Raw genomic sequence first — 25,106 nt, forward strand, 5'->3', positions numbered from 1 at the left:
AGTAACTTTTGTTAAGGCGTAATTTCAATATTTCCTATAGTTTAGCTGTACCATCATTGTTCTCCATCTGGTGTTCCAGTTTTCAAAATCATTTATACCCTATATGTTGACCAGACTTTACAGCTATACGACAAAAGAAGTTTCATTCAAATCCGTCCAGTAGATTAGCGTGTGCAAATGAAGAGACTTTTTTTTAAATTCTTGTTCTGTTACTGATTGTTTAAATAGCTGGTCTATAATAAATTAAAACAAGCGTGTAGTGGTAATGAAAATAATTATATTGAACTTCCAAAATGACAAATCTTAATTTTACATATTAAAAAGACCATCGGCGGCAATCTTATCTGTCAATATGAGAAAATATTTAAACCTAGAATACATATTGATTTATTCTTTTATTAGTGGCCAGTGTACTGAATATAAAACCTGGACACTGATGATTCTCTATCGATCTCATTTTTTTTTATTTAAATATCTTCAATGTACAGAAATACTTTTTTTTACTGTTTTATTATGTGTATTGATATTGATAATGGAATAAAGTTCTTTTCCTCCAAACAATCTCCTTGCACCTGACCTCGAAAGCAAACAAAAAACGGAATTATAACATCGTGTAAAATCAAGTTAAATTTCAATTTCGGCGCCCGATTATGTTCTCAAAGGAAAATGTTGTTTCGATGTAACGCCGGCTCGAGCACTAAGATCGTGTTTCCATTGCTCATTCAGTTCAGTCACGTTGACATCCGTCGACGGATCAACGCAGAAAAACGTAGAAATCGTATGAAGTTTTAAGGTACGTCAACTGCATTTCAGTGTCAAACCCTATATAAAACAACGGATCACGACACCTACATCGTACTGAGCAATCGCAACGGAGCACGAATGAGCAATGGGAACACGCTTTAAACAGTTTACCGTTGTTCATTATTTATGGAATCTATTACAATTTTCCAAGCCCCGAAGGTAGGGGAATGGAATTGCCCCGAGCATCAGTTCTAGGGGAGCCAGCAAGACTAATCTGTACGAATATTATAAATACAAAAGTTTGTTCTCAATCTTGCCTACAAGTAGGACGGGTGTTCGGACGTACAGTCATTGCTATGAAACAGGTTTTTTTTTGTGCCGAATTTATTATAAGGGGAACTCCGAGGTGCACTAAGCAATAAAATACATGCAAATATACCATAAATAAACAGTCCGGCGCAAATAAATCAAGTAATTGGATTTGCGCCCAACGTTTTGGGAAGAAATAGGGCAAATACTGGTCGTTAACCCACCTCTGGAAATAACAGTGCAGTTTAAAATTATGTGTGGAGCCACCATCCCTAGGAACGTGAAACATTTCAATCCATTTCAAATTAAATTCGAAATCAAAATCAAAATCAAATCATTTATTCAGAAATTAGGCCTTCACAGGCACTTTTTCACGTCATATTCGTACTTTGATATGAAATATCGCAATACACATGGAAACTTTATTTCTTTATTCAGCTTTATTAAAGGGGCGCCACCATCAAGATTCTGCTCCGGTTCGAAAATATCGTACATCCGGGCCTGCTTCAGTGTATTACCTTGGTATTAATTTTGAATTTTTTTCGGTAAAGTTCACAATCTATTTTAAATACTCAATACTCAATGAATTAATATTAAATTGGGATCAGAAGGTAAACATCCTAAGTAAATAATTTAACCTACAATTTGATTATTGACCGTAGTACATGTATTAATTCTATTTTTTACTATGAGTTTTCTTGCCACAAATCTCTGAATCGAACAACAATTGCACCCGATCTAGGTTTCGATTAGTCAAAATCGTGACTCAATATTTTTAAGGGCTACAATTGAAACGTAATTGTAACACGACTATGACATCGCGTTAGCACAATTTATATAGATACCGACATCAAAAACCTTTGCTAATGACTTAAATGTTAGATATAATTAGAAAATTACACTAATTAGACTACAAATTAATTTTATATTTTGTCATATGAATTAACTATTCATACGATAAAAAAGTATCTTACCGATACGAATTGTTATAGAAAAAACTTGGTAACAAAATGCAAAATTTACATATTCTAAAACATTTAAGTTGAAAATCCTTCTCTCGCAAGAATATCACAATAAATATAATGAGGCTGTTTAAAAGAAATGTGGAAAACTCCCAACATTTGGCTCTTTTTCGTGGAAAAAGCGATTTATAACCGCCGCTGGTGAAATTAAGAGTGTTAAAGTATTCCGCGAGTTGGGCGACTGCGAGACAAATTGTTTAAAGGTCCATTCTGGCTGTTACTGACACCAATCCACTTCTAATTCGGTATAAGGATGAGATAATATCGTAGCTTCGACGTACTGATGGTGTTTCAATTTATACCAATTTTGCTGTTTATAAAACTATTTAGGTATTTCGACGTACCGATTTTTAAGTTGAAAAATTTGTTACCAATTTTCTATTTTACTATAACCATTTTTTAATGCTCTTAATAGTTGAATTTTAGGAAATTCATCTGATGATAGATATTCTTATATTATATTAGGTATACGTAATATAATTGTTTTTTTTTTTATTTGCTAAAGTTGATAGGTACTTATACTTTGAAATTAAAAAAAAAAAAATTTGGTTTTTGAAATAGGTAAGATAACACCGCTCAAGACGCTAAATGCGGGAGAAATTTAGACGTGTTTTCATTGATTCTGGATTTAGTCTTTCATTTTATTATACTAGCTGTTCTCTATTACGAGTATAAAACGTATGAAACAACATGAAGCGTACTTGGCTGGAGTGTTGCTTGAGATTTTTAAAACTCTCGTATTATACTTACATTGATATAATGTTTTCTTGTTGTAAGAAAATTATTTTTTGGTTTTATATATTTGCCTAGATATTTTAAATTTATAAGTATTTATAAGTTATTTTTAGATAGATAGTTTTCAGTTAAAATCAATATAACTTCGTGTGTATTTAAAGTAGTTCTTAACTATTAGAACTTTAAAAGTAATCTAGCCATTTGCGAATTCCCCGACATATGGCATTTTTATGCTGAAAGTTTGACAGAATATGGCCGCATTTGTGCAAAAAGTTTTCTTTGATATTCCAGAAAAAGTGAGAGAGGTGCCTCGAGTTGAAAACAAAGACTTCCAAGACTATTGCGGATTACGCTTGGAGTATTTGATTAATTTAAAAAGTAACTGAGATTTATTGGATGTGTCGAGAACACGAGAATTAATTCAATTCGTCTGAAAATATAAGGCGAAAATGTAAGGGACGATGCAAAAACGGAGGAGTCAAATGAGTTCAATTTTATCATCAGTTTTGTAGGGTTCCACGCCTCAGAAAGTAAAAATAGACCATTATGGGATCACTTTGATGTCCGTCTCTCAATACCCCATTTCTCAGGACCGTCTAGAGGTATGACGTTAAAATTAATATCAAAAACTCGGACGGTCTCTTTCAGCTGCGAAAAAATCAATGCGAAAAAAAAAATGTCCTATATTTTGCGGTATCGCCTGGGGTGCGCGAGACAACTTGCACTTGACCGATTTTGACGACCTCGGTGGCGCAGTGGTGAAGTTCTTGCCACTGAACCGAGAGGTCCCGGGTTCGATCGGGGATCGAACCCTGACTGAACTAAGACCTGAAGCAATAAATGACTTGATTTAAATATCTTGAATTGAATTGATTGTGTATGAAGTAACACCAAGACTCACCCATGGTCAAATAGAGTGCCATTGCACACACCAGCACGAAAATCCTTAGAGCTGGTATTCCTCTCGCGTCGTGCACACAACCTGGCACCACCAGCCGCATCGTGACTCTGGAACCAACATTATTGGGAAATTAAGGACCTCCTTCAATGCTGATAAAGTATCTGATAGGCTATCTGTAACATATCGAACAGCGTTAACATGTTTCACACGTGTCGTGTATGGCTAACTGGCCAATCACATAGGAGAGATTTATCGAGCAGTTATTTATGTCTGTCGATTTTATCAGAAATTGAGAAATACGCCCTAAATCGCAATAATGAATAAGGTATGGGAAGTCCTTTTTAATATTAGTATGCCTACGTATTAAAATAAATACTCTATTTAATTATATTTGTCCCAAGACAGATTGAAACTTGAAAAGAGAAAATAGCTAGCCTATTTTCGAAAACTGAGATAGATAATTATGAAAAATTGAAGTAAATAAAATCATTAGTTATTGAAATAAAAAAAATATGCAGTGATTGTATCTATTCGATAGAGCTTTCTGACGCCGGACAAAAGTTATAACGAACTGATTAAAAGTTTCACGTCAGGCCGCGTCCCGTTAGCTTCCAACAGTAAAAACAACTTCACATATGCATGTAGATTGGCCTATTATGATAGTAACTAATATCGTCTATAGAATATTGAAGACCTAACCCAAAATAATCTGGGAGAAGAAAGAAAAAGATAGATACTCGTAATATTGGTATAACATTTACTAAATTTATAAATAACAATAAGCGTAATTATTTTTTTAAAAATACATAAGTTTTTATATAAAATAGCGCAATTGACTATCAGACTTTTGACCAAATCCTACGGGAATCGAATATTTTCAGGATAAAAAGAACCCTATGTATTAATCAAAAATAGCGTGAAGAAGCAAAAAACATACAAATGTGGGATTTAAAGTTCAGCAGAATAGAAATATTTTACCTATAACGTTATTCGCAGGGTTGTCGCGTGAAAAATACATACCTATTTAGGTATGCCTTTCTTTAAGGCATAAGATTTTTTTTTCTGTGTAAGCTATGCCAGAGGTCGGCCCCAGCCTAAAAGTAAACTTATAAATTCTTCCTTTTTGATTTTTTGACTGGCCACATAATTGACGTCAACCTTTATTGTCTATCGCGGGAAGATATATGGAGAATACATATTCGAGAAAAAACTGGTTTTTCCTGTCAGAAAGGAACTATGAACTTTAGTATTTTATTACAAAACTTTTCCCTCACATGAAAGTATTAAGAATTCTTGACAGTCTCTCGGCAGGTAGTTAATCAAGTTAGGTACCTACCACGCTTCTCACTGGCTCTGTGAGCTAATTACTCGTACTTAGTATGAATTATAGCTACCGGAAATTCTCGTCTTACTTAGGTCTTTACTTATTTATGACTAGCTTTTTCCCGCGGCTTTGCACGCGTAAATTTTCCGTAATGAGATGAAACCCTAGATTTATGTCCTTCTCCATAATTCAAACTACATGTACGCAAAATTTCAAGAAGATTGGTTGAGTAGATAGAGCGTGAAGAGGTAACAAACATACTTACTTTCGCATTTATAATATTAGTTAGGAAGTTAGGATAGGATATGTAAATGTGTAAGTATTCCTAAAGAGAAAAGATTTAAGGGAAAGGTTTCTTCACTTCTGTGAAAATCGTTATATAAGTATATTTTTACCCTGTCATTCAGAAAAAAGTTACAAGCATACTATAAGCTAAATTATGATTTGCCCCTAGTCCGCTTCTGATGCAAACATGTGATATCTAATAGAAAACCTAGTAAGCCTTAAAACTAGTAATTAATAAGTAATTAATTCGCACCCTATTTCTCATTTCCAGGAGTTGCAGGATACAGGTCGCGTGACATACATTCTATTAGAAGCTGCATAAATTCTTGACGTGGGTGTTCCTGCGACGTGAATACGAAATATGTTTGGTTTTGTGTTTTATCTGTTCTAGGAAAGTGTAGTTCAACCACTTTTTAGTTTGTATATCATCATATCATATTGAGAAATAATCAACTACCTCTAGAGTACAGTTTTCTTACGATGTTTTCCTTTAGCGGAAGCAATTAGTAGTCGTACTATAATAATTTAATAACAGTGGCTGCGCTCGATAACAAACATTGTTTATGTGGCGACTAAGGGTACACTGAAGTGGGTTTGGGCGGGTCACGTCTACCGCATGCATCCGGAGAGATGGACATACAGACTGACCTCATGGATTCCAACTGACGGATACAGCAAAAGAGCAAGGTCTCGGACGAGATGGTCGGATGACATCAAAAAATTCGACAAAGAATGTCAAGAGAACACATAGGATAGGAATGCGTGGAGGAAGTTAGGGGAGGCTTTTGCCCAGCGGTGGGACTCAAACAGCTAATAAAAAAAGTGGTCCGTGGAGGTGGCTTGGTAGATCATAGTGTAGGTGATGAGTTACATGTGTGAAATGTATTTATTTCAGAGATTTCTATCAGCCATATCGACAAGCAATTTTATATAAATGTTGCGCATTTAGTCCACAATGTTCTCAACGATTGAACGACGTCTGTATCGACAATTCTCACTCTTGCTGTGCCTGCACGTATCCAATAACCCGTGTTATGAAGTCACACACGATGCAATCATTGCAGCTTATTGTCAGTCACAAATATAATAATTTGACGACCTCGGTGGCGCAGTGGTAAAGTTGTTGTCCCAAAACCGAGAGGTCCCGGTCGGGTGACTGGGGATCGAACCCAGGACCTCTCGGTTGTGGGGCATGATGGAAAATTGTCAACAATCTCTGGTGCAATCCGTGAGTGTAGGGTCCCCACGGGCGACGTGAGTGATTGCACTGGACGGCGATGTCTATTTATAAACAAATTGAATTTCGTGCAATATCCGCTATCCTCTGATGTGCCTCTGATGCACTCAAAGCTTTTATGTTTTATATACTTTATTATATAGCTGACTTTGGTTCCGGAAATACGGAATAAAAATTGTCGTTCATCATTACGTAAAATCTACTGCATGGATTCATGCAGTAGATTTTACGTGAAAGGCTAAAAAAATCTTTTCAGTTTTTTAATGTCACGATTGTGACGGGCACCTTAAAATTTCGTAGATACAGTAATTTTACGACCGGTTGTCAGCCTGACGTCAATTTTTGCGAATGCAGTTGTTGCTTGTCGTGCTGTAAATGTATTGTATGCCTCAATGGCGATTAAGGGATACAATGAATTGTACAACATCCACGAGATTATTTGGAGTGAGCTTATTCTAAGGAAGAATACCACGACACCTACAAAATTTCAAAGGGATTCCTTTTTTTCGCATAAATTTTTATCCATTTAATTTAGCATAATGAGTTAGGCACATATTTTTTTGACATAATAATATTTTGACATACTTGTTAGTTAGTTTAGGCTAATGTATTTTACCATAATTTTAATTTGCATAAAGCTATAGTGTAGCAGTAGGTTAGGATGTCGTGGGGTTGCCCTTGGGCCACTCATAAGCCGCCAATATGCTTTAGAATATTATGGTTAAAATTGTTATGCTAATGGTAGGTGTGCATTAAAAAATTGTGCCTAAAACATTATGTCAAATTAATATTGTGCGTAACTGTTATCATGTTAAGTAAAAGTATGCAATGTTAAATTATGACATAAAATTGTATGCATAAAAATAGGGAACCAATTTAAAATTACTATGTTTTTCCACAAGTCTCTGTCTTCGGTCTTTTCTTTCGGTTCCTTGTCAAATACAACATCGTCTGATCATCTTTTATTATTTTATATTAGTCTTGCACACGACGATAACCTATGTACATTAGCACGCAGAGTCCGTCGGTATCAATATTATTAATTGATACATTTGAAAGCGGTTTCCACGCGTGGGCGCACACGTGATAGCTTGCTGTGGACATTGCACGTAATATATCTGAGGGAAATGGGTTTATTTATAATAATAATAATAATTTTTATTTAACAACTTGTGTTTGACCATTATATGAACATTACAGTGATTGGAATCTCCATTTAAGTTTATAAAATTTTTGTTTGGGGAGTCGATTTGTAGGTTATAAACAGTTTTTTTTCTATATGGTACTTACTAGCTGCGCCCCCATGTGTTATTAGATAGATAGATAAAACATTTATTTGTAAAACGACAACACAACACACAATCAGACTAAAAACACAAAATAAAACACAGTATTCACATAGCACAATTGAGCAAGTGTACTGTGTTGCAGCAATACAGTTATTCCAGGTTATATTCTACCCGTGTACCCAAATTTCATAACAATCGGCCCAGTAGATATTGCGTGGAAGAGTAACAAACATACACACATCCTCACAAAGTTTCGCATTTATATTATTATTACGATACAAAAGCTCATATAATGCCTAGAATCTAGTCTAGGCATTCTATGAGCTTTTGTATATATATAAAATATTTAGACGTGATATATTTAATGAAAGGCAATGATAGTGTTAATGTTGGTTTCCCAGTTGCCAACTCTATTTCACACAATAGATAATAACAGTAGTTACTAATTATACTTATATATCTACCAAATGTCAATGAAATACAGTTCAAATAATATTATAACGAAATTCTAAAACGGATTGAGCTACAAAAAGTTCAGGCTGCTTTCGCAAACTTTTCGTGACATCTGAATCACTCAGGACCCCACTCAAACTCGACTCGACTTTAAAAGTTATCGTAACATGTTCAGTTAAGCCCTGTTCGTTAATTTTCCGACATCTTCATTAAGTTTGAAATAAGTAAGTATAACATACACATTCCGTTTAAGTATTTGACATTACTATCGGGGCTCTTTCACTACATGCATACTAAACTTCATCAAAATCGGTATAGCCGTTCAGCCGAGAAAGCGAAACAGACAGACAGACTTTCGAATTTATAATATCAGTACGGATATTTCAGCAGAAAATCTCAATTTAATATTATTTAGATTATTCGAATTTCAAAATTGTAATATCTTTACTGTCATATGAAATTGGCGTTTTGTCGTACTAGCCACTTTAGTCACAAATGTCTCCTCTTTGGTTAGGAATTCCAAATTAAAATGTATACAGCTATTTACACATGTATTTGTGTTTCGTTAACCGTCATTCATTCATTTGTTTTTTTTTCTTCTGATTTTTCTGTTTGCATCACTCAGTTTACAAAATGGAAACTTGAAATATCGCGTTATGAGTACGAGTTCCACTGTGGCGCCAGTTAATGATGGGTTAATGATATGTATGGCGGTCGTGTAGCAAAAAAAAAACACAGTGCTTTTTTGGTTCCAACATTTTTGTTTTGGAAATTTCGACCAAAATCAAAATCAAATCATTTATTCAGAAATTAGGCCTTCACAGGCACTTTTTCACGTCATATTTTAAATAAAATGATATTTACCAAAGCTACAAACTACTAGCAGCAGAACAAGCCCCGTGGACGGCCGGAGACCCTAGTTGATAATGATGAATTGAAGGCTATTGTGGAAGCGGTTCCATCGCAAACCACGGCCGAGTTAGTTTCAGGCTTCGATGATAGCAATAAAATTATATTAATCCACTTGAAGCAAATTGGGAAGATGAAGAAACTTGAAAGGTGGGTACCTCACGAATTGAGTGATGCAAACCGGCAAACGCGTGTCGACTGCTGCGTTCCATTACTTAACCGGCACAATAATGAAGGGTTTTTAAATCAAATCATTACCTGTGATGAAAAGTGGATTCTCTACGATAATCAGAAACGCTCATCGCAATGGCTGGACCCTGGCCAGCCAGCCAAATCCTGCACCAAGCGAAAATTGATCCAAAAAAATTTATACTTGTAAGCGTTTGGTGGACTAGTGCCGGTGTCGTTCATTAAAGTTTTCTCAAATCTGGCCAGACGATTACGGCAGACGTCTATTGTCAGCAATTGCAAACTATGATGAAAAAGCTAGCTGCTAAACAACCGAGGCTGGTCAATCGCTCCACGCCACTGCTGCTTCACGACGACGCTAGACCACACACTGCACAACATACGGCTACCAAATTAAAGGAGCTTCAATTGGAATGTCTAAGACATCCACCGTACTCCCCGGACCTTGCTCCAACAGATTACCATTTTTTTTTCAAAATTTGTATAACTTCTTTCAAGGGAAAAAATTCAACTCCGATAGGGCAGTCCAAACCGCCTTCAAAGATTTTATTGATTCCCGTCCGAATGGTTTTTTTTTAGTAAAGGGATCAATGAACTACCTATGAGATGTCAAAAATGCATATATAATAATGGTTCTTACTTTGATTAACTAAATATATTATATTAAAAATTAAAAAAATATTCGACTTTTTGTTCCTCCTATATACCGAACGCCAATTTCATAAGTAAGGACCTAATAATTTCAGGCTGATTGTCCTGGCATGTAAGAAATACAAATAGCAAGAATAAATACGAAATGCAATCAAAAGCGAAGTTTCGAATTTCGAATAATTTTCAACCAATAGACCGCACGCTGCCCGGCAAGCCTATTCAATCGGATTCATCGCGATTCGAAATCGAGATGAAATTAATCGATTTCAATCTGTTTGAGAGTCGACTGCGATGAATTGTCACGATTTAATTGGTGTTTTTACTGAGAACTGACTTAATGATTGGACATTTAATTACCTGTCATGTTTGTTTAATACGATTTTATTGCTACGGAGGTACATTTGTTTATTAAGTGTGGGCGGATCAAACAACCTGCCAATTCTTTTCGTCTTTATAGAGGCCTAACAAAATTTGACTGTTATCTACTATATACATATAATAGATTCGAAAATTAGCATATTGAAGTAAGTGTAGAGTGTATTTATGTAGAGCTTCGTGTACTAATTGTTGGATTGTGGCTAATCAACTTTACATTGCTTAGATCAAGCCTAGGTCGTGGTTTACCTTTTGGGTTTGCCTGAAAACGGCTATCAAAAACATAGTCTTTATGGGTTAATCAACTTTTACTTGCCTTTGGACAACTGCACTCGGTCCCAGATTAGTTAAAAGGTAACCAATACGAAATTGGTGAATATTATCATCTAACTAATAAACTTCAAAATAAATCTATATACTAGCTTTAAAAATGATTTATTAATTATATTTTTTACCAAAATATAACGGTTGTCCGAGTGACAAATGGGTTGTTTTTATGTTTAAGTCAGTGTCCCCGGACTACTTTTATGCATTGAACTCGTCACCGCCGAAAAAATTTCCTCTAAGACAATAAATATTGCAACACATAACACACTATGAATTTATTATGTGTAAGTGAATCATAACTAATAATTTTTAAAATCTTTTATTCTATCTTTTTTTTTCAAGTTACTCTTGTCCCACAAAATCGTTTCTTTTTGTAAATCCATCGGACAACCACTTTTAAATTACGATGCTAATATGGAGATGGCGCTGAATTAGCGAATACAACACGTGACTCGATGTAGTTTACGATGGTAAAGCAGCAAGTTTGAAATTGCCAACGCCCCCCGCGTTAGTCGGCCTAACTCTAGAGCGCGGAGTGGGTGTGTTTATTGTGCGTCCCCCGGACCGGCGTAAATATTAGGTAAGTACGATCGCTATATTACTGTATTCTTATTTAACAGTTGACAATTGACCTTGACTTTATGTTAGTGGTATAATCCTGTAGAATAAATTATTGTTTTTTAATAGAAAGCTGAAATTATAAAATATGTCGCCAGGACAACCAGTCTTCTGGACCACTAAATCGGTTGTCCGTGGGACAAAGACGGTAGTCCGAGGGATATCTAGAGTTGCCCGTGGGAATTTTATAGTTGTCCCAAGGACAATGTTATAAAACCTTTGAATTTTATTTGACTGAAACAGTTATATAATTAATGTTCATTAATAATAACTACACTGTGATTTTTATTTGTCATTTTTAATTATATATTTAATGCAAGAGTAATTAAACATGATTAACTAACTAAACTGATTGCCTTCGTACTTGTATTGTATAGAGTATAGAGTTAAAGCATATTCAAAGTTTGGAGTCTCGTATATGCACCATATACGAGAGCACAAAGTTTGAAAACATTCTTTATATTATACTTTTTCAGAATGGGGATGTCTGCAAAAGAAAAATCAAGACGCTATAGAGAGAAGTTGAAAGCAGATCCGCAGAAATATGAAGAACGAAAAAGAAAGAAAAGGGAAAGTTATCATAAGAATAAAAGATTAGTTTCAGATTTACAGCCAGAAGAAAAAAAAATATGTAGAACTATTTGGAAACTCAGGAAACAAAATCAAAGACAACGTAAAAAGGCAATTGAAAATATACTTGCAGATACACCACCTAGCTCTCCAATTGTGCTTCAAGAAATTAACGTACCCCAAGATTACAATAATTGTGAATGTACTCCACCTGCGAGTCCAAGTTCAAGAGTATCTACACCTGTGAGTAAGGAAAGAGGAAGAAAGAAAATTCGCCGTGACAGGACGAAGATGTATAAAGAAAATTTGTGTCTACAACATGAAACTGAAATGTGGAAGAAAAAGTATGAAAAATATAAGAAAAGAGCACATCGCAAAGAAAAAGAAATTATTAAGTTAAGAGAAAAGAAAGAAAAAGAAACCGAAATCGAACGTAATAAATACAAGACACTTAGTAATGCTATCAAAGAACATTACAGCTTATTAAAAAACCGTAAACAAAAATTAATAATTAAAAACATATTTAAAAATATAGATAAAAAAGAAAGACATCGAATCATAGGTCTGCAATGTAGAAGTAGAACAAAAACAACTCAACAGTGGGATGATATAGAATTGCCAAAAATAATTAGAAGCTTTTTTTGCAGGGACGATGTTTCAAGGAATACTGCTGGTAAAAAAGAGACTGTTTCAAAAGGTAAAGAAAAAGCACAAAAACGTTTCCTTTTAGACTCGATGAAAAATTTGTTTAAAGCATTCAAACTTGAGAATCCGAAACTAAAATGTTCCTATTTCTATTTCACAAAAAATCGTCCATATTACGTGGTCAAGCCTACTATAGGTGGAAGGGAAATGTGCCTTTGCAAAATCCATACAAATATTGCAGCTAAAATTAGAGCTCTGAAACAAAAGCGAATAATTGACGCTATAGATCTTAGTGCGGTTATTGCAGAAACAGTTTGTGATAGTAATAGAGAGGATTGCATGTATGGGAAATGTTCAGAATGCAAAGGTAAAAAAATTCGAATAAATGAAAACAGAGTCCAGAGCAAAATTCAATGGTCTGAATGGATTAGAGATGAGGAAATTTATTTGAAAGAAGGAAAAACGATTAAGGCCATAAAAAATATAAAGAAACACAAGGAGGATACAGCACAAAACTTAATTTTGAGTTTGGAAGAAGACATGAAAACTGTGAAGAAACATGTATACAATATGAAAACCCAGTACAGAAGCTTCCGACAAAGTGTTGATGCAATTAAATTAAATGAAGCTGTTGTTGTAGTTGATTTTAGTGAAAATTACAACGCAAAATGCACGGAGGAAATTCAAGCGCATCATTTTGGTGGATCTCGAAACCAAATCACTCTTCATACAGTGGTTGTGTACGTGCATGACAAAGAAAAAACATACAAAGCCTTATCATTTTGCTCCGTTTCACCATGCAACGTTCATCAACCAGCTGCAATCTGGGCCCATTTACATCCGATACTAACATTGATTCGCCAAAATTACCCAGAAATTGACATTATTCACTTTTTTTCGGATGGGCCATTCTCTCAATACCGACAAAAGCTTAATTTTTTCTTGGCTTGCACCAAAACGTTTGTTTATGGTTTCCAATACTTTACATGGTCATATTTTGAGGCTGGTCATGGAAAAGGACCTGCTGATGGGATTGGAGGATACTTGAAAAGAGCAGCAGACACCAAGGTGGCAACTGGCACCGATATAACGAATGCCTTAGAGTTTTATACAGTCTTAAAAGATTCCAGCAAAATCAAGTTATTTTATATAACTAAAGAAGATATCGATTTTATACAGAACAGCATTCCAAAGAATATAGTCCCACTTAAAGGAACAAAAGAGGTGCACCAAATTTTTTCGAGAGTATACGGCCAGTTAAAGTACAGATATTTAAGTTGCTTCTGTGCCAGAGGATTGTGTGAATGCTTACATCCTAAAGTGTACTTACCGTTGCCAGATTTGATAGAAAATTCTCACTCTGCTGAAATCCACTGCAGTGATGATGATATGCCACTAATAGCTTTAACTTCTAAAGCCAAAGAAAGAATTTCAATAGAAGATTTCCAGGGCCTTCACCATGAAAGCGTTTACAAAGCTATTTACGACTCTTCAGAGAACTCTGAAGAAGATCGTGACTTTGTACAGCCAGGGCCTTCAAACTCAGGGCAAAGTAGCAAGTTACCTATAAAAGGCGATTTTTTACTAGTCAAAGTTCATGACACCAAAAGGAAATCGTACCATACCTATGCGTGCATTGCTCAAGACGATATAGAAGATGATGGTGAAATTAGAGTAACATTTCTGAAATGCGTTAAAGGAGGAAAACTTTTTGTGATCAATGAGAATGACATATCGTACGTAGCTTATGAAGATATTGTACGTAAGTTACCCATGCCTGAGTTACAATGTAAGAGAGATGTAAATTACTATAAATTTCCCTTTGATGTTAACGTTTTTGAAAAATAATTTGATTGCTAAATTACGAATTCATGAGTATTATTAGGTTTAGGTTCAAATATTTGTTTTAAGGTTACTAGATGCAGATGGTATGTTAACTTTCGTCGAAAGTCTTGTGTTAATGAATGATTACATAAAAATAATATTTAGATAAGAATTAATGTAAATGATGGTGTTCAAAATATTTTTAAGACTGACATAATAATTATATGGTATGTTGATTATTAGATTGTAAAAGGGTTGATAATAGCCATGACTGATTTTATACGTAGTATCTTATACAGCTTATAAAGCCGTGTAGCTTAAGCAGACAAAACCATTTAAGTTTAAGAAACTGATTATTTTTGTTAAATTTTGATTAAAACTTTTGGAAAATTACAATATAATTTTGTTTTGATGAATTTTAAGTGTTTTATTATGCCTCATGATGTGGTATTTCCTAATTCCCTTTCAGTTATCCAGTGGATTTACTGGTTGTACAAAGGAAAAGTCCTATGGACAACTAAAATGTCCCCATGAAAAGAAAACAAGTTTCAAGTTTTTTTGTAACAAATACTTAGAAATTGTATGTTTATTTTTTATTTATCTGTAATTAATTATAAAATATACCACCAGTATTGTCGATTTTGTAATATTTGGAGAATAAAACTATTTTTATGAAATAATTCACCAAATATAGTAATGGTGGTTGTCCAACAGTTATATTTCTTAAAATAATTGTGAAGTTGTGCATGCAATAAAGAATGAATTCTCAAAATCTTATAAAATGTACTTCATTTTACACATTCAAAGTATTTTCTTTAACATAAAGTACATTTTACCATGTAAAAAAAAATATAGAACTAGTTGTCCTGGTGACTGATTTTTTAGGACTTCAGCACGTTTACAAGCCAAAAATTAACAAATAATAAGTAAAAGTGCACTGCTCTATACAGAATTATAAAATATAATAAATTTTCTATGTTATAAGACATTTAAATAAGCAAAACAGATTTTTTTTTAAAAACTACAAAAATTTTCGAACTTGGCACTAAAAAGTTGATTCACCCTTATATGAAATGACTAGATGTTGCCCGGGGCATCGCTCCCGTGGGAATTTTGAGATATAATTCAATTCAAATTATTTATTTCAGATAGAGTCCATATGATGTAAGTAACATTATTAACTTATACTAATGTTTGTAAAAACAAACAAAAATATATTACACAACATGAAGCCGAAACCACCATAGTATTCCATAATACAACCTGTAGTAATCTTGGATAATAGTACCTTTCTAATGGTGAAAAATGTTTTAAAATCGGTTCGGTAGTTTCGGAGATTACCCGCTTCAAATATACAAACTCACAAACGATTACCTCTTCATAATAATGATATAGATTATATAATAATTATTAAGTTCATTATCACAAGACTACGTTTTGTATTGCCAATTCTCACTTAGTCACCGGCCACGTGATAATGTTTAACAAGAAACTTAAATATTAGAAGATTTACGTATTATAGATTATAAGAAAATATGAAGTTTCGAAGACACATAGGGTTCCCTATGTCCCGGTAACAGGTGCGTGTTCAAAAAAGAAGAATACATTAATGGGTAATGTTTCTCAGGTTAGAGCCGTCTGAACAATGGTCTACCGGAGTTTATTACGCACGCGATTCGGCAACACAACATATCAGCTATTCACGAGGATTCTTAAATAAATAACGCGACCCTAGGGACCTTACGTACAGACAGACTGATATTCTGGACGTTAGTATTTATTGCTACAGTCAGACGACGGAGACACGGATAACGGAAACCCCGACTATAATAATTTAAAGTAAGAAATGAGAGATTTTATATCAGAATACATACATACTGGACTTATTGGTAGCAATACAAAACTATATTATTACGTTACAATAACCAATGTTTATTTATAAAATTAACGATTTTTTTAATCAGTCTCACTGTTCCAACAGTTAGTGCATATATATATTTAATTTGTAATATTTAAAGTACAGCGATCAGATAGCGGATATTCTTAAAAGGGTGATATAAGAAGGATCCGTAACCAGCGGGGCATGAAGAGTAATGTGATTTATATCAAGTGGAAATCCGTTGTCTCTGAGTACTGCCATGGGAAACAGACGTGATAATTTGTATACATTTTGATGCTAATGTCTTGTTTGTATGTATTTGTACAGTTTTATACCAACTATATTACGGAAACATTATATAATAATCGTTAAAACATAATTTCAGCAGGATTTTCAGATATTTATTACAATTTTTCAAATTTTAACCAAGAGGAGAATTAGTTTTACTGACTTTTAAATAATAAATCTGTACTGTGGTAATCATAGATAAAAGAAATTTATATTAATTTTATCTATGGTGGTAATGTGGATTTTATGAATGACAGATTTTGGATTTCTTCCTCAAGAAAATTGGCGGATCGTAATGACAGTGCAACACAGCGGTCAAAACACTGAAAACCACTCTTTAGCGTATAATCTGACCAGTATTGACAGTCCATCAAAATTAAAATCATATTCAGCACACGCGGTAAATAACCTGGTATCTCAATTCTACCGGTAATCCGGTCGGCGTCGTTTATGCGGCCGGTGTAAGCGGGTTTATCCGGTTTTAGCCAGTTTCATCCGGTTTGGCACAGTTTACACGGCTCTATTGATGTTACGCCTACAAGTGTTGCTAAAATTGCCTACGTTGTTATACGTAATAGGATTATTTTACTAAGATATAATATTCAATTCATAAAATAATTTGTAAGACATATAAAATAAATAAAGTTTTAATCACAGACCAGATAGATAGTCTAAATCTAAGTCGAAAAGTTTTCCGAGCCAAATTTTGAAGCAAACAAAAAAACAAGGAGACATTATTTTTTGGGTAGTCGCATATGAAGATAAATTGATTCAATCAAAAAAGCGCTCAATGTGTTGACAAATAGATTACGCTTGAGTGTAATATACTATGCTTTGTTTGCATAACATAGCACGCCCTATAGCATGGGATTACTTGGATAACATATAGTACATAACATAAATTTATCCTACATGTGGGCTTAAAGGCTCCATGTATAGATTTAATGACGATGTGTAGGATGAATCGTAAAATACGAAAGCCTTTTTATTAGTACAGGCGGTACAGGTATAAAACATAGTTGTCAGTTTTTAAAGTTTTTATTCTTAATAGTCCAATGAGTTAAGACAATGAAGTTTTTATTCAATTAGCAAGTTGCTTCCCTGCTGGAATTTCGTGTTAAACATAACAACAAATCACTATTTTATACATAAAATTAAGAAAAAATATTATTACAGGTTATATTAACTTACTTAATTGCATAAAAATCCATCTATCATATTGAATCATGAATAAAATATTACTCAAACTTTCACTCGCAAAAATAAAAATTATTTTACGTACATACGTGCTATATTTGAATATTTAGGTCTTTTGGGCGTTCGATAAAGTTATTTTAGGATATTGGTTTTCTCATATCTATATTATATTATACTAGCTACACCCCGCGCTGTTACCTGCGTAATTATTAAAATAAAATACTTACGTTTTTATGTAGCGCCATCTACTTTATAAAGCGCCATTAACTGTCAGAGTTTTTAACCAAATTCTACGGGAAATGCATACTTTCGGAATAAAAAGTACCCTATGTGTTAATCCAAAGTATTACCTACCTCTACACCAAATTTCATAAAAATTGGCCCAGCCGTTTGAGCGTGAAGAAGTAACAAACATACTATTAAACATTACTTATTTCATTCACAAAAATGATAATCATTCACAGTTAGGACACGATAATGAACAAATATATTTAGATATTCCTGCGATTGAAACATTCTATATTTTAACAATTTAATTTCTTTTTTAATTGTTTGATTTAAGTATCTACTTTGTTTTCTCTGTTCCTTCCTCATCAGTAATGGGAGCGTGGGCTTCCTACTTCTTCTCTTCCATTCCATTTCTGGTCTTCATGATATTCTTAGTTGTCAGACATATCATCAATGTCGACATCAAGATCAAGTCAGCTCATTATTTTTTCTTCAGTCCAAATTTTCAGCCCAGTCTCCATAAATAACTTGTCCTACTGAAGCTAGATCCATGCTAACCTAAGTATAATCTAGAGACAAATGTCATTCCTATTGAAGCTGCAACCCAGATGTCCCTTCTATATACAGACTCCGGGTCTATCTGCTAAAGGTCGTTTATTCTTAGAGCATACAAAATTAGGTGAATTTGGATTTTGTTCAGAGAGCTATATAGATTTATGTCAAGTTAATTTTATATCGTCTTTAAATACGATTTTAAATTTAGGGTGCGTTGCACCAGTCAACGTTGACGTTAAGTTTAACTTCAGCAGGAAACCGAAAAGTACGCTATTTTGTGTAAACGGTGTCATGTTAAAGTTATAGTCAAGGAGGGCTGGTGCAAGAAATATTTTCCAGAAATTGATAAAAAGTTCATTGACACGTTGCTAGCCATAAACTATCAGAAAATTCTCTAGTTTTAACTTCTTCTGTACCTATGTTTGTTCGCGCATCACGCGATAACTACTGGATGGAATTGGATGAGGTTTCCTACTCGTGCCACATGAGTTTGTATACCAATCTGACTCATGTATAGTAGTTTTTCATAGATTGCTTCCAGTGAAGGAAAACATCGTGAGGACTGGTTGATTATTAACTTGTGTGTGAAATGGAGAAGGCAATGGCAAACCACTTCATTAATAATGCCAAGAAAGTTGTTACGTGTGTTTCATTCCATGTAATGACCACGACCCTCAGTCAAGAGGAATACGACTATGAGAAAGAATATATCAAATCCCCATGTGAGTCAAAGGTTTCTGTACACAAACAGACTCATATTACTTGCTTCCAAACAAACCGACAAACTCCATATTTACTTTGTGAACAAACGCGCCATTTCGAAATAGTAAATATTTGATTCTCTGACTTTCCTCGCCGAACAGAAGTTACCGATTGATAATGTAAAAGATATAGTGTGATTTTCGCGAACAATAAAAAAACATCTTACATAGGATTCATGTTTCAAATATTTTATTTGTCTCAGAAAACTTGTGTTGCTAGTTTTGTAAGGAAAACATTGTCGCTTTCAGTATTATGTAAGGTTTCATTTTTATAAAATAAAAAACATCAACAATTTTTGATTCGGATTTATTTATTGATTTTTTTTGATTGGATCAAACTGTTTTTTTATATATCAATTAAAAACAGTATTTTCTCAATATTACCTACGTAGTTTAGGGGATAAGTACTGAGTTATGACGACCTCGGTGGCGCAGTGGTAAAGTGCTTGCCTCTGAACCGTGAGGTCCCGGGTTCGATCCCCGGTCGGGTCATGATGGAAAATGATCTTTTTCTGATTGGCTCGAATCTTGGATGTTTATCTATATATATATTTGTAATAAAATATAATATCGTTGAGTTAGTATCCCATAACACAAGTCGAACTTACTTTGGGGCTAGCTCAATCTGTGTGATTTGTCCATATATGTTTATTTATTTATGGTTGCATATAATATCCGCTAAAGTAGCTATAATTTACAGGGTGACAATAACTGGTGTCTCTGCCACCAATGGCTGGCCGTTATATTTTCGGAGATAGGCAAAGGTTACGCAGAAATAAAATCCTTTGTATTTTATTATTACCAAGCGACCGACACTTGCCTTATAAGTAGATTCAAAATGATCTAAAATGAAGTATATTATCCTTGTGATCCATATCTCTATCCATCAATAAATGGATAATAGATGAGCGATTTACACTAATTTATTAGAAGCGGTGATGGTGTAATGGTTAAGACTGTGGATCGAAAGTTCCCAGTTTCGAATCCTAATCGTGCCACATGAGTTTGTATACCAATCTGACTCATGTATAATAGTTTTCATAGACCACCACTTGCTTCCGGTGAAGGAAAACATCGTGAGGAAACCTGCACACTGGTTGATTATTTACTTGTATGTGAAATGGAGAAGGCAATGGGAAACCACTTCAATAATAGTGCCAAGAAAGTTGTTGTGTGTGTTTCTTCAGAGTTAGAGAGAGAGAACCTGTAAAAAAATGGTGGTGGAAAATGGTATAATATATATAATAATCGATGGTACTAAAATTGCCATCACCATAACTTCCTTGTTTTCTCAGTCGCATGAAGTCTGCGCTGAACCGATCAGGAAGAGCGGAGGTAATCACTTACCAAATTATTTTCAATAGATGCTTAACTTTAGATTTCGAATTTAGATAAACCGAAATTGGAACAGCAAAAGTACAATAAAATACCTACAACTGACATTAAAATTGATCACAGTCCTCGAAATCAGAAAGAAATTGAAAATTATTCGTAAATTGTTGAATCAATTTAGTCACATTTATTTTCATTGGCGATTGTCATTGGCTACTAGCATAGGCGGCTATTCAAACTGTTAACGATTCCATATTCCAAATTTAAATAGTTCCATATTCCTAATTTAAATGGATCTATATTTGAAATGTAAATGTTTCAGTGAAATTTGGTAACGTTCATCAACAATTCAGGCCTCGGGCCGATATTGACTCACTAAAACGGACCGAAAATAAACTTAGTGATTATTTTACATTCGTATTTTCTGGAACGCCGGTTCATAAATATCGTGAATATTTATGAAGGTATTACTATGTAGATTAATGTAGGTATTAATAACATTAGACACGTTATATCAAAATAAAGCCGTAAATAAAAACTTTTTCCAATAAAATTTAACAACTTCCAACACACAAAAATTTAACGAAATGCAAATGTCTGCCTCATTAATAGAAAAATGTTATTGTTTTATTGAAACATAACAAACCCGATGTGGGTGCATGTGGGTGTTAAATTAAATTGAGAAAATATTTTCTGTAACGTAACGTAGCGTATTTTATTCGAATAATATTTTGATTTCTTTTATTTTATCTTCAGTTGTGGAAAAACATGAAAGGTAAATTTACGCAGTTATTTATAAATAAAAAAGGTATTGTTATGGTCACAATCGTGACACAACCCTCCTTCATCGTAAATAAATATTCCAAAATATTTATTGTTTTTGCTTTATTGCGCTGTCATTAATTTATTTTTAGAAATAAACTGATGGTCCAAACGGGCTTCCATTTAGTCAAAACAGATACTTTTTTCTAACGTCAAAAATAAAATTGTACATGGAACAATGCATGTATGACATTCAAAACATGTGACGTTACAATTTTGAGGTCAAAAGGCATGCTTAAAAAAATAGACAAGTTTAAGTGTCATTTTACTTTCGTGTTTGAGCATTTATTGTACATATACGAGTACATTTGTAAATGTTGTTTTTTACATGTTCAAATAGCCAATTGTAAAGATTCCCGCCTATTACGATATAAAGGTCTAAGTTTAGAAACCTACTCGTGATACATGAGTTTATATTATATATTTTTTTTTATTATTAGGACAAATCACACAGATTGAGCTAGCCCCAAAGTAAGTTCGAGACTTGTGTTATGGGATACTAACTCAACGATACTATATTTTATAACAAATACATAGATAAACATCCAAGACTAGCATCAATCAGAAAAAGGTCATTTTCCATGATGACCTGACCGGGGATCGAACCCAGGACCTCTCGATTCAGTGGCAAGAGCTTTACCACAGCGCCACCGAGGTCGTCAAACCTGACTCATGAATAGTTTTCATAGACCACCACTCATTCATGGTGAAGGAAAATATCGTGAGGAAATCTGCACACTGGTATTATAGCTGGTGTAGGTTTTCTCACGATGTCCTTCTTTGGTTAAAAGATCATGTAACTAGTTTCATATGTTGACGACCTCGGTGGCGCAGTGGTAAAGTGCTTGCCTCTGAACCAAAAGGTCCCGGGCTCGATCCCCGGTCGGGTCATGATGGAAAATGATCTTTTTCTGATTGGCCCGGGTCTTGGATGTTTATCTATATATGTATTTGTTATAAAATATAATATCGTTGAGTTAGTATCCCATAACACAAGTCTCGAACTTACTTTGGGGCTAGCTCAATCTGTGTGGTTTAGTCCTAATATGTTTATTTATCTATTTATTTATATCTCATGTATCGACGTTACCCATAATCACATCAAAAAATTAGATTAGAATCCTATATAATTGTATTATATATTATAAAACAAAGTCCTCTGCCGTGCCTGTCTGTCTGTTCGCGATAAACTCAAAAACTACACGCAATTTAGTCTTGAGAGGTTTACGTGTATAATATATTAAGTTTTTACACGAGCGAAGCCGGGACAGGCCGCTAGTATCATTTAGTAAATAGGTATGGTGATAATCTCAGCCATAAAAAAGCGAGGGTAACAAATTGGCGCCATTCAGTCCATTGATTCGACATTGGCGAATCAATGGTCGCTGAAACAAGATTAAGCTTTCTGAACAGAATTCAGAATAATGAATCAAACAGAAGGAGAACCTTTTATTTTTCATAAAGTCAACACATTTTAATTTAAAAAATCATACATTCAGTTCTTTAACCACCACCCAAATTGTTATATCGATGCTTAGAAGTATAATAATTTCGGAAAAAAAAAAAAACATTGTTCTCCCAATGTTTTTTTCGACTTGGTGATTAATTGACCTATTCTCACAGTCATTTGCTGTTTGTCTATTGTTATTGATGAGATTGAAAGTAGAAACTCTCTCTCTCTAATCTGAACTTCTTCCGGATTCTTCTTCAGCCGTTGACCGTCGGAGTACAGGGTCCGCTTTCCTACTTTTTCGTCTCCACTTCACACGGTGGGCATCTAACCGTCGTCTATTGCTATTCTAATTTTCTTATATTATTTCTATTTCCGTGGATTTCTTACACGAGCGAGATTTAAATGTATTCGAGAGCTTTTTCCTCTGGTTAGGATTTTATTGAAGAACCAAAGCTGAGATCGGAGGCTATATTCAAATGTGGTGAGAAAAATGAGATAGAAAAGGTCTAGTTCCTCTCCACGCAGACTTAAATTATCATTTGCAACAAAAAACATATCCGTTGTATAATTTTCTTTATATATATCTTGCCATAATTTAAATTCGTTTTGTAAATAAAATAAATATGTTATTTTCAAACCTCTATCTACTATTTGAGTATGTATTGATATTTGGCACTAGGCCTCCGTAGCTGTGAGGTCACCACGCCCGTCCGCCAGATTTTTTACTCGTGATCCCATTGATAATGTCCCACCGGTCTAAACTTGGCCGAGGTTTGATGCCCAGCGCGGGCAAATATTTGTGCATGTTTTCATTAAAAAAAACCTTGTGGGTTTCAATTATGTTCACTCTCTTAGCTACAAGTTCTAGAAAAATGTGGATAAAATTTCCCCCAAAAATCTATTTATTTCAATTCATTTTATTTGCATTTTTATACTAAATATTCTTCCTCATAATAATATTCAAATGGAAAAAACCGACAATACAGATGCAAATCACGCGCAGAAATATAAAATTACGTGCCGAAAGGGGAATATTGATGATCAACTCTGTATACTTAGATTTATCTCGTTATTTAATCGAAAACAAATTGTTTTATTTATGTAACTGGGTTAGCGGTTTACATTTAACATTAAAACATCTGTCTTGATAGAATGTCAAACCATAATAAGTACTGACCCTGGGTTACGATATTTTACGGCTGATGAAGTAACTTTTTAAATCAGACCAGAGATTATTCAGATAAACAAACTCGCGTTTTTATTTTACGCTGTTTGTAGATATTGTCATGTTAGGATTAGTTATCACTGTACTGTAAGTGGCAGCACAGATTCTTTTATGGGATATAGTATCTACAGCCAGATTCTTTTATGGGATATAGTAAATTTCATATTTCATTTTATTTAATCTCCAACCCAGTGTTGTATGATCTTAAAGTGATTACAAATAGTGCTTTAACTTTTACAGGTATTGCGAATTTGCGGCGCGTACTGTATTACGATATTAATAGACATTTACTGTCATAGTCCTATAATAATGATCTATGATAATAATTATATTATAATTACATACCGACATATATTTTTATAGATAGATTCGCAGAATTAAGAGATCGCAAAAATTATACCGCAGCATGATCTTGGTGGCTTCACAAAAATATTACTAAAATATATTTTATTTGACCTTTTTATTTTAAATTAAGACCACATTTATAAATGTCTTTCGTATTTGGTAATAAATACATTATAATGATGTGGATATATTTTCTGTCGACTGTACCCCTAATGTGGATATATTTTCTGTCGACTGTACCCCTAATCATCTCTAGGGACGCTCTGACTGAAGTTTCCTGGGCTCTATTCGCATCTGTCAATTATTGTTACCGAGATATCTTCGGCACCAATAGGTATTCAATATGTATCATTTAGGTATCTGCAATGTATATTTCGTCTATTTCTGTAGGTAAAAAGAGTTCGTACTTCCATAACCTTATTAATTTATATAAAAAATATTACAAAGAGCAAAGATATGTGTTCTACTTTTTTTGTTTGCAATCAATAAACTCAAAAACTATTGGACGTATTTGGAATTTGGCACTGAGGCAGAAGAAAGGCTACTTTTGATTACGGTTTTACGGTTTACCCGAGCGAAGCCAGGGCGAACCTCTTCTAATAAATAATGTAAAA

At 34.0% G+C, this 25,106-nt stretch overlaps 1 protein-coding gene across 1 annotated transcript in view; it reads right to left on the minus strand.

Moving 5' to 3' along the window:
• Window positions 1-25,106, minus strand: part of LOC128671710 (potassium channel subfamily K member 1-like) — a 55,706-nt gene that overhangs the window by 20,193 nt on the left and 10,407 nt on the right. The window contains exon 2 of the mRNA XM_053748434.2: window positions 3,712-3,818. Within this exon, the coding sequence (XP_053604409.1) occupies window positions 3,712-3,811 (100 nt within the window). The 5' untranslated portion in view covers window positions 3,812-3,818. The remainder of the gene's footprint in view (window positions 1-3,711; window positions 3,819-25,106) is intronic.

This window comes from Plodia interpunctella, chromosome 8, assembly GCF_027563975.2.
Source record: "Plodia interpunctella isolate USDA-ARS_2022_Savannah chromosome 8, ilPloInte3.2, whole genome shotgun sequence".
NCBI classification, from domain to species: domain Eukaryota; kingdom Metazoa; phylum Arthropoda; class Insecta; order Lepidoptera; family Pyralidae; genus Plodia; species Plodia interpunctella.